Raw genomic sequence first — 11,318 nt, forward strand, 5'->3', positions numbered from 1 at the left:
GCACGGGAGCACGCAGACGCAGCATGCACCCTGAACTCGGCCTAAGACTAGTAATTAAGCAACAGTAAACAAAATACAAAAACTAAACACCCATAGTCTGTGTCGCTTTCATAGGGAGCATTAACTTCATAATTACCCATAATCGACATGTCACATATACTGTACAGCATTATAATCCGTCACTGCATGAAGTACCCAGAGCACAATATTATAACAAGGTGCCGCAATCTCAAATGCAATGAAATGTCAAACGTGAAACATTGTGATTCCTTTCAGTGAGGAATTACTTTCACTCGGCATTCGCAGAGAACTCTCAAATAAACATTCCTTGGTACAGATGGTAGCAGATGCATTAATCATAATAAATACAAAGGGATACATAAAAAACACCTTAAATGTCATGGGTTGAGACCAATCCGGATTCTTCTCAGACCGACAGCCATGATACATTTAAATAACAACCTTCAAAGCTGGTAAGTGATTTCCAAAGCAATAGATTAAATACAGTCGCCTCTATAAATGATCAGGTGGTCAATATCCATAAGCGCCATGGGGGTAGATCCCCCAATCCAAGACTGGAGGATCCACCACTGCTTTAGGTTTCTTTCTCCCAAACTCTGCACCAAAGCGACATCCATGAAGACACCAGTTCACAGCTCATCAAAGGATCCATTTTCCCCATAGTAAAAAAAACCTATTTTAAGGCACATCATCAAAAAACAGCTTTTGTTATGCATCCCTCTTATCCATGCAGGAGGGTGGAATCTGACGCACGGACTGGCTGAGACGGATATGTCCAGTATGGAATTGAATGATAATTACAATTGGTTATCACTGAAGGATGGAGATTTCTGCTTGGGGGGGAGGGGGGAGGGTGTACATTTCTGGTGACTTGTAATATCTTTCATCATTCTCCAATGTCCCAACTAATCCCCATTAAACACAGACTTTCTTGTGACAGTAAATATGTTATTTGATCAAGTGCCCATGTGATCTCCTATATATTTGGGAAACAACATGGATGCCCAAAGGGAGCATGAATCAACATAAATCGGGGATTAAACAAGCACTAGCGAGTAAAAGATCAAGTGACGAGTTTAACAGCCAGTAGCGAGACAATGTGCCGAGTTGAAACACCAGATCCCTACATTCAGGTTGATGCCTTTTGATCACGTCTCTGCAATGAGGAGAGGCGGTGACCGTGAGAACCTTCTCCGCCAAAATGAGACTAAGTGGATTACAAATTGGAGATTTAGAACCGCCGGGATGAATGAGGATTTTAAACTTTGATGTTTTTTGTGAGATGATGTTCCAGTCGATTATAATGTGACACGTGTGAGTATGAACTGTGAAGCAATGAGGCAACGGTATTTAAAAATGGATTATAAACTACATTAGGACTGAGATATGAGGGATGCCTTAACAAAAGTTGTTTTTCAATGACGTATCCTCAAGGACACACAGCCTCTGTAATCTCCGAACCCAAACCCACCACATCATATTTGTGTCAAAAGGAGAGTTACTAGGATTTTGACTTCATGTACGGAACAAAAGACAAAGAAACTCAGTGCTACATCTAACATGACAATGATATAGTTACATACTTATCTGTTTACCGTGATGTGGTTGCAGGCTTAAAACACTTTGGCCAAACAATTGAACTAAATGACCCTTGCTTTGAGCAGATCAACAGAGAATTACCGTATTGGACCGAATATAGTGCGGCCTCGCACGTAATACGACCCCAAAGTTTTGAAGGTGTTCTACATGAAAATAGAAGGTGTTCGGCTGCGTATATAATACGAGTGCAGTTTTTGGAAGGACATTTTTAGGAAAAAAACATAGCACTATATATTCAGGCCAATACGGTATTTAATCACTGTATATCATTTGTCAAGTTAGGCCGGGTGATGTCAGGCACGCCTGTATTTGCCGAGAGCTGTGGCCTGCAGGGTTGCACGATGGGGGGGGGGGCGTGGCGAGGGCGTGCCCGTGATATCACCTGAGCGGTTCGTCCACATTGGCTGAACCACGCACGTGACCGGGCCGGCACACGGCAAAACAAGTTTGTCTCGCCACGCCGCTCACTATGCGCATGCACATTGGCCTCCATTGGTTTGGATTTGGCGCGAGCGACATAGTTCGTGCTATCAGAACCAGTATGGATGCAGCCTTAGGGCTCGCTCAGACAGGGCGCTATGCCTACTTGCTAGCGTTAGCGTTCGCACCCCCACAGCTCGCTCCTGCAGCACTGCGATCTGTGCTCAAACTGCAGGAGGCAGATCACGGCGTTTGGGGGCGTGGCGGGGGCATGTAACGACCGCGTTACGGAGCTGGTTGGCCTTTATTGGCTGAGTTCAATTTGGGTTGTGCCAGCAAAATGTCGCAGCGACAACGCTGCACTTTGCCGCCGGTGGAGTTTTCAGTTTGAAAACTCCCACCGCACAACCCAAATTTGCGACGGATGTGCGTGCGCTATGTTGCATTGCCTTCTGCCTGAGCTCAGCCTTATGCTGCGCTTATAGTGATGCCCCCGTCTCGTGCGCGTATAGTAGAAACGACACGCCGGCCTGGTCGCGATCGCTGGAAGTCAAGTCAATTTGATTTTTCCAGCGACTGCAGCATGACGTCGCCGGCACTATAATCGTAGCCTTAGATGTAGCACTTGGGGCTTTTTGTCTTATTCACCTACGAGCAGAATGGATCCACTAATGAGAAGGTAACTAGCGTCTTCATGGAGTTCGCGTTGGTGCCGGATCACAAACCAGCTACGCTGGTGGGGATCTTTCAATCTTGGGGGGAAAAAATCTACCCCCATGGAGCTTATGGATATTGACCATCTGTTCATTTATAGAGGCGACTGTATTTAATCTATTGCTTTGGAAATCACTTACCAGCTTTGAAGGTTGTTATTTAAATGTATTATGGCTGTCGGTCTGAGAAGAATCCGGATTGGTCTCAACAAATGACATTTAAGGTGTTTTTTATGTATCCCTTTGTATTTATTATGATTAATGCATCTGCTACCATCTGTAACAAGGAATGTTTATTTGAGAGCTCTCTGCGAATGCCGAGTGAAAGTAATTCCTCACTGAAAGGAATCACAACGTTTCACGTTTGACATTTCATTGCATTTGAGATTGCGGCACCTTGTTATAATATTGTGCTCTGGGTACTTCATGCAGTGACGGATTATAATGCTGTACAGTATATGTGACACTGTTGGTGTCAATTATGCGTAATTATGACGTTAATGCTCCCTATGAAAGAGACACAGAAGAGGGGCGTTTAGTTTTTGTTTACTGTTGCTTAGTTACTAGTCTTACCCACCATGCAAAGCAACACCAGCTGATTTTGGCACGTTTTTCACAATTTAAACATGTTGCCACCAGTCAGACACCCCTTGGGAAAGATCCCTCTGGGGACTGACACTTCAGATGCATGGGCATGTAATGAAGGCCTAGTTTTTGCATACTAATGACACTCACTTGAACCAGGGAAGCCCCCAGGAGCTGATCTGTAGCTCCTGAGCAACACAATATAGCCGCAGGGAGATCACCATTCACCTTTTTGTGATCCTGAGCCCTTCCCCATTTTATAGAACCCCCACTCCCCCCCCCCGGCACCAGTCACCCTAGTGCCCACCAGTGGACCAGGAGGGTCCGCTCTACCAGCAGACACCACACATTGCCACTGCCTTCTGGCTCAGACCGCCGGGGAGCACCTGCCCCAACCCTCCTGTACCAGACCGCCCTCCTTCGCTGGTCTGACTTGGGACTTCCCAAGGGGCTGCACCCAGGGCAGCTGCCAGGCTCACACATTGCAACATTAAACAAAGATTACATTTGATAACCCCGGGGAGAAAAAACCCAGTGTGTCTAGGATAGTGTTTGATCATCCATTACCAGATCTCTCGGGGATCCGTCACTAGCTCATTGGGCTGAAATTCACTGGTACAGCCGCCTGTGACGTGGTCCCCCTTACTCCTGCACACACAGGCTCCCGAGCTCACACGGACACACACATTGTTTGACTTGAGTTTTTATTTCCTCTTTGCTGTCTCATTAAGTTAAAAGGTTCTGGGTGTCGGGTTTGAGAGCAGTTCTGTCGCTCTTCTCGGGGCGCCAAGCAGTTCACTTGAATATCTTTCCCTGGTTGAAGGGCTTCCCCATGTTTTTGAACTCTCCGTCCCAGGAGAAATACTCCTTGACCATGGTCTTGCATTCCTCGCTGTCAGTATCCAGCTTCCTCCAGGTGTACGATTCATAGTCGATCTGCCAGTCCTCGCTCAACTATGGGAGGCAGGGAGCATGGAGGGAAGGTGTCAAACTAGCCACTCCCTCTCTTCCCTCAGTCACACCCCCCCCCCCCCCATGCTCTGCACAGATCATTTCTCTTTCTCCCCCCCCCCCACACCCCCTCCTGTTAAATGCCAACACTGCCATCTACTTCCCTCGTAGTAGCTGCTGCCCCCTAACCCCCCCTTAGCAACTCCTGCGCACTACTACTACAGTGAATGGTGCCAGCTCCTGCATACCCTCTTTTCTTACTCCTGGCTTAGTACCCAGGGAATGCCCAAAGCTCTCCCCTACCTCCCTTTGGCAGTATTTACAGTGCATGCCAAGTCACACCCCCGCCCCAGTACTCACAGTGAATGCCAGGTCCTGTCCCCTGAACACCCACACCCCGGAGATTGTGCTGGCGTTGTTGGCTCCAAACAGGATGACGCTGGCGAAGCCCGTTTTACGTAGCTTGTCTAGACGCTGGAACATACCTGGAGGGGGCAGAGAGGGGACAGTCAGAGGGGAGGGGCCACATAAAAAAACAAACATATACACCTATAAAATGTTATACACGTGTCAATATAAGTGCATGCGTGTGAGTATATACACCCCATTACCTGAGATCAGGTTGCAGCTCATGAAAGTCTGTGTGAGCTCCTCGGGGAACCGATACTCCGAGTACCAGATGGACCAGCCGTCCTTGTCCAAGTGCTCCCAGAAATAAGGCAAAGCCACCGTCAGAGTGTCCTCGTTAGAATACTTCCTCTTAAACTCATCCATAACGAAGGAGCTGAGATGAGAGAGACACGTGATGGAACAAGACGCGAGGACCGGGCTGTAGCTATAGCCCCGGCAAAGCCCGGGGGCCACGCTCTCTAGGGTGAACAACACATACTTTTGCGGCAGTCTGGGGTGCGCATGCACGGCCAAACAATACAACAATGTTGTACGGGGGCCCGTAGATGCCTCGCTACGCACCTGCACGAGGAGCAGGAAATAGAGAGGGAGACACGCAGTGGTACCTCTTCGTACAGACACATGGAGGGAGGGGACGATCTGAGGTGGACTCCCCTCATGGGAGAGGTGGAGACACGTGGGCGGGAGGGGGAGATGGTGTCCTCATTGGGGAGGCGGTGACACGTGGGTGAGAGGTGGTGGCCCCTTATTTGGGAGACTAACACGTGGGTGGGATGGGGAGGCGCTGGACGGGGTGGTGTCTCCTCATGGGGGAGGCTGTGACACGTGGGTGGGACGCGGAGGTGGTGCCCCCCCATGGTGGAGGCAGTAACACGTGGGTGGGACAGGGAGGCCGTGACGCACTGCTTATGTACCTCTTTGGGAGATGTGCGTAGGGGTCCTTGGATTTCGGCTCCGCTGCCAGTGCCTGCTCAGCTTCATCCATCTCCTCCTCTTCCTCCGGGGCTGGCGACTTCTTTTTTTCTTCCTTCTCTTTCTTCGGTTCCTTTGCTGGTTTCTCCTTCTTGGGGGCGTCTTTCTTGGGCTGCTGCTCCGAAAACTTCTTAGCTGCAGGAAACCAACAGATACACGTACAGACGTAAACATGCGGAGACGGAGCAGCGAGCAAGTACGCGCGTACACGCGTACACACACACACACGTCTGTGTGCGTATTTCTTTAACACTCACCGTCAAACTGTGCCATCTTGTCGCACAGCTTCACCTCGCCCAGCACTGCGCGGAACTGAGTCTGATTCACACACGTAACAAACCACCGCGTGACATTACCGAACGGCTGCCGGAAAGAAGGATCCATGACCTGGGATAGGGAGAGAAAGCTGTGAGCATAGCAACTGGGGGGGGGGGGGGGCGCAGGGCGAAGGCGATACCGCAGCAGGGGAGAGGCGACGCAAGGGGAGGGGGGGAGGGAGCAGGTGACGCACCTGCTTGTAGAGCCATAGGAGGGAGCAGGCGACAGTGATGTCGGCCAGTGTAATCCTCTCGCCCACCAGGAATGTCCGTGTCTGCAGGTGACTGTCCAGTACCGTCAGAACACGCTTCACCTCCTCCTTTGCGTGCTCTGTTGCCTGTTCGGGATGAACAAAGGAAGAGACGTCACGCGCGCACGCACGCACGCACGCACGCACACACACACAGAGGTGTGTCACACACATACACAGGTTACGTATAGAGCTGAGATGACACCGAGTGTTACCGCTCCGTCATTTTGGGATACACAAATCCCTGTCACACAGTGGTTATAATGGAATGCTTGGGGGAGAGGGACCGAGACGGGAGAGGGACCGAGACGGGAGAGGGACTGAGACGGGAGAGGGACAGAGACGGGAGACGGGAGAGGGACAGAGACGGGAGACGGGAGAGGGACAGAGACGGGAGAGGGACAGAGACTGGAGAGGGACAGAGACGGGAGACGGGAGAGGGACAGAGACGGGAGACGGGAGAGGGACCGAGACGGGAGACGGGAGAGGGACCGAGACGGGAGACGGGAGAGGGACCGAGACGGGAGACGGGAGAGGGACCGAGACGGGAGAGGGACCGAGACGGGAGACGGGAGAGGGACCGAGACGGGAGACGGGAGAGGGACCGAGACCGAGACGGGAGAGGGACCGAGACGGGAGAGGGACCGAGACGGGAGAGGGACCGAGACCGAGACGGGAGAGGGACCGAGACCGAGACGGGAGAGGGACCGAGACCGAGACGGGAGAGGGACCGAGACGGAGACGGGAGAGGGACCGAGACCGAGACGGGAGAGGGACCGAGACCGAGACGGGAGAGGGACCGAGACCGAGACGGGAGAGGGACCGAGACCGAGACGGGAGAGGGACCGAGACCGAGACGGGAGAGGGACCGAGACCGAGACGGGAGAGGGACCGAGACCGAGACGGGAGAGGGACCGAGACCGGAGACGGGAGAGGGACCGAGACGGGAGAGGGACCGAGACCGAGACGGGAGAGGGACCGAGACCGAGACGGGAGAGGGACCGTGACCGAGACGGGAGAGGGACCGAGACCGAGACGGGAGAGGGACCGAGACCGAGACGGGAGAGGGACCGAGACCGAGACGGGAGAGGGACCGAGACCGAGACGGGAGAGGGACCGAGACCGAGACGGGAGAGGGACCGAGACCGGAGACGGGAGAGGGACCGAGACCGAGACGGGAGAGGGACCGAGACCGAGACGGGAGAGGGACCGAGACCGAGACGGGAGAGGGACCGAGACCGAGACGGGAGAGGGACCGAGACCGAGACGGGAGAGGGACCGAGACCGAGACGGGAGAGGGACCGAGACCGAGACGGGAGAGGGACCGAGACCGAGACGGGAGAGGGACCGAGACGGGAGAGGGACCGAGACGGGAGAGGGACCGAGACCGAGACGGGAGAGGGACCGAGACCGAGACGGGAGAGGGACCGAGACCGAGACGGGAGAGGGACCGAGACCGAGACGGGAGAGGGACCGAGACCGAGACGGGAGAGGGACCGAGACCGAGACGGGAGAGGGACCGAGACGGGAGAGGGACCGAGACGGGAGAGGGACCGAGACGGGAGAGGGACCGAGACGGGAGAGGGACCGAGACGGGAGAGGGACCGAGACGGGAGAGGGACCGAGACGGGAGAGGGACCGAGACCGAGACGGGAGAGGGACCGAGACCGAGACGGGAGAGGGACAGAGACCGAGACGGGAGAGGGACAGAGAGCGAGACGGGAGAGGGACAGAGAGCGAGACGGGAGAGGGACAGAGAGCGAGACGGGAGAGGGACAGAGAGCGAGACGGGAGAGACACACACAAGGACCAATGTACTGTACACAGCAGTATATATAGTAGAGTAGTATATAGAACAGAATATAGAGCAGTAAATAGCGTGTACAGACCTGCTTGTTGTACTGCATGATCCCCAGAGTGGGGAAGACCCAGGCACTTGCCGGGGGATGATCTCACTGTCTGAGAAGCTGATCCACTGAATGACTTGAGCCTGGGACTCACGACACCTGCCACGGAGCTCCTCATTACTCACTGCGGGGGAGACAGGGGGGATGTGAGACGGAGCTCATTACTCACTGCGGGGGAGATAACAATAGGGGCAAGGGGACAGTACAAAGGAGTATTGGGGTATTAGGAGGGCAACAAATGTAGGGGAGGGAGCAGCAGAGGGGGGGGGGAGGAAGGGGAGCAGGGTGGGGAGAAGGTAGAGGCACAGGAATGGAGAGGTCCCTTACCGTAGTGAGCGATCGCGTTGCTCTCAAACACACAGAAGCCGTCGCTGCCTTCATACGCTGGGACCTGAACATGAGACATGGGGTTAATCAGGAGACCCCCCTCTTCCTGCATCCCCTTAACACCCCCTCCCACAGAGCACCCCCTAAACACCCCCACAGAGCATAACTTAACCCAGGGGTGCACAAAGTTTCTGTGATACGCCCCCCTGCCTGCTAAGCCCCAGCACTCGCAAACCCCACCCCCTTTCCTGTGAACCGGTGTCAAATTACGTCACCCACAGCGTCATTTGACACACGTTACCATGGCGACGCGTCACATGACCCCACGTTTCCATGGTGACGCGTCCAGAAGCCGGCTGAATCCCGGTAAGTTGAAGTTGCAGAGGTGCCTCGGGGAAGAGTGCGGGGCTTATGCTATCGCCGCACCACCCAAAAAATCCCACGTCCTCCCTTGCCTTAACTCATCCCACAGAGCATCTGTCCCACACATTCCTTCCTCTCTAATTACCTGCTTCCTAGCCCCGTAGGGCATCAATTCCCCCTTCCTCTATGCAGAGCATCTCAGCTTTCTGAGCCCTCCCCTCCTATGCAGAGCATCTCACCTTCCCAGCGGGGAATTTCTTGAGGAACTCCGGGGTTTTGTTGGTTTTTCCAAACTGAAATTCTGGAGGAGAAGATGCGACAGTAACAGAAATCGCAGAGTACTGAGCAGCTATGAGGGGTTTATACGCCCTCCAGTTGTCAGGGTATGTAAACAGCGTCTATAGAGAGAAATAGGACTAGATATATACACTGTACCAAGAGGCTAAAAGAGACATACACAAAATCAACCCACAGCCACATCCTTATTCCCTCTCATATCCGGCTGCATGAAAAGCCCACACCTCGTCAACTCCGCCTAATATTGCATTTAAAGCAGCAAAACGTGTCAAATCTCACATTGGTTATTTTAAAATAAATCCGTTCTGTACTATTAGATAATAGTGACTTTTTTCTTCTTCAAATTCAGCTCTTAATGCCATTTTTAATATGTTTTAAAGCTGCAGTTCATGCTGCCGTTTTACAAAAACATATATATATATTGTTCTCTTTAATATGTGCATCAGTACAATCTACATACTGACAAGTGATTAGCTAAGTTTCCGATTGATCTGCGAAGATTCAGCTTGGGAGTTAATAAAATCGCTGTCAGTGCAGCAGAAGAGGACCAAAGATGCAAAGTTCTGAGGGGGGGAGATCATGTGACCAGGGGTTAAAAAGGGGTGTGCCAGAGTCGGTTTCAGAAGAGGAAGGTGATGTGACTTTGTAGATGGTTGCTATAGAAATAAAAAATGCTTGTTACATTATAATACATTAAAAATGTCTTTAAATATATATATTTTTAAATGCTACAAGTATCTTGTCATAGTACAGAACTGGTTTATAAACACATGTAGGATATTGCTTGAACTGCAGCTTTAAAGCACCCTTTGATTTCTATAGCAGTTTCCCCAGCAGTGCAAGATCTTTCCTGATTGTGATGAGTTGTTGCCAACATTCCCTGTAGTCTGAGCTATAAACTGTAATAGATGTTACTTTAGTAATATCAGGATACATTGTAGCTGCTGAGTTACACTGACTGAAGGATTGATTGAAACTGAAAGACGGCCATGTTAGTCACACAATCAGGATTTTAGGATTTATAAAAGGAGCATCAAACAATTGCCAGCTTAGGTAACAATGTAGAATTATAAATGGTCACATGCATTACATATACAGATACGACAACAATAATACAATAAAGGGGAAAAAGTATTAATGCTGATTTAAAATGGGATTTGTTACACATACTATACACACACTGACCTCTTTATCTAGCTGTATATAGATATATCTATACATGTGTGGATATAGATATAACAAGCTGACATGTCACATCTCAGTATATAGCTATATACGATGGCGCTATATAAATATATACATACACAGACATCCCCATTTCTCTGTATATCGCTACATATATACACACATATATATATATATATATACACACACACACACACACACACACACACACACACACACACACACACACACTGTATAGACATATATACACACACTGACACATACCAATCTCTCTGTATACAGATATATATATATATATATATATATATATACACACACACACACACACACATACTGACACATCCCCATCTCTCTGTGAATATTACACACACACCCCTCTGCATACAGATATATAAAGACACTGACATCCTTCTCTCTCCAGAACCGGGGGGCTCGGGGTTTCCTGGGGTCTCTCGTGCCGGAAATGGGGGTCCCCCCTGGTAGCTCGGGGTACCCGGCCCAAGCTGAGCTGCTCCCCGGCTCTGGAGGGCCCCTCGGGTCCCGGATGTCGGCGGATTCCCGCGGACCGGCACAGTACTCACCCCGGCGGCCATCTTCATGCGAGGAGAAAGGGAGGAGGCGTACAGCGAGGCCTGTGGACGTAAGGCTGCAGCTGCCGTAAAGGGAGACAAGGGGACGAGGTGTCGTGATGCGGAGACTATAACAGCAACACGTGCGCCACCTGGTGACTGAAGAGAGGAATAGTCACTGTATTTACAGAATATACATATTATTTTGGAAGTCTGTGTGTCTGTTCGCTATGCATTGGGACACCTCTTTAGGATATCGCAACCAAATTTTGCATGATGGTTCCTGAGAACAAGCAGCAGGGTTTTGTCTATGTTTGGATACAATTCACACATGACATCACATATGACAGTCACATAACTGATGACATCACAAATTATAGGATCCCATCACACAACCCACAAGCTGCCACTTAATGTGGGTCACTTTGAA

The 11,318-nt window shown here is 51.1% G+C and overlaps 1 protein-coding gene across 1 annotated transcript; it reads right to left on the bottom strand.

Moving 5' to 3' along the window:
- Window positions 1-4,025: 4,025 nt before the first annotated feature.
- EEF1G (eukaryotic translation elongation factor 1 gamma) lies at window positions 4,026-11,047 on the bottom strand. Its single transcript, XM_075570073.1, is given in 11 exon segments — window positions 4,026-4,292; window positions 4,650-4,774; window positions 4,901-5,073; window positions 5,615-5,807; window positions 5,930-6,059; window positions 6,184-6,327; window positions 8,130-8,188; window positions 8,191-8,271; window positions 8,475-8,538; window positions 9,077-9,235; window positions 10,901-11,047. Coding segments are annotated over 11 exon segments (1,305 nt in total). The 5' UTR covers window positions 10,919-11,047; the 3' UTR covers window positions 4,026-4,133.
- Window positions 11,048-11,318: the final 271 nt, after the last annotated feature.

This window comes from Ascaphus truei, chromosome 14 (genome assembly GCF_040206685.1).
Source record: "Ascaphus truei isolate aAscTru1 chromosome 14, aAscTru1.hap1, whole genome shotgun sequence".
NCBI lineage: Eukaryota > Metazoa > Chordata > Amphibia > Anura > Ascaphidae > Ascaphus > Ascaphus truei.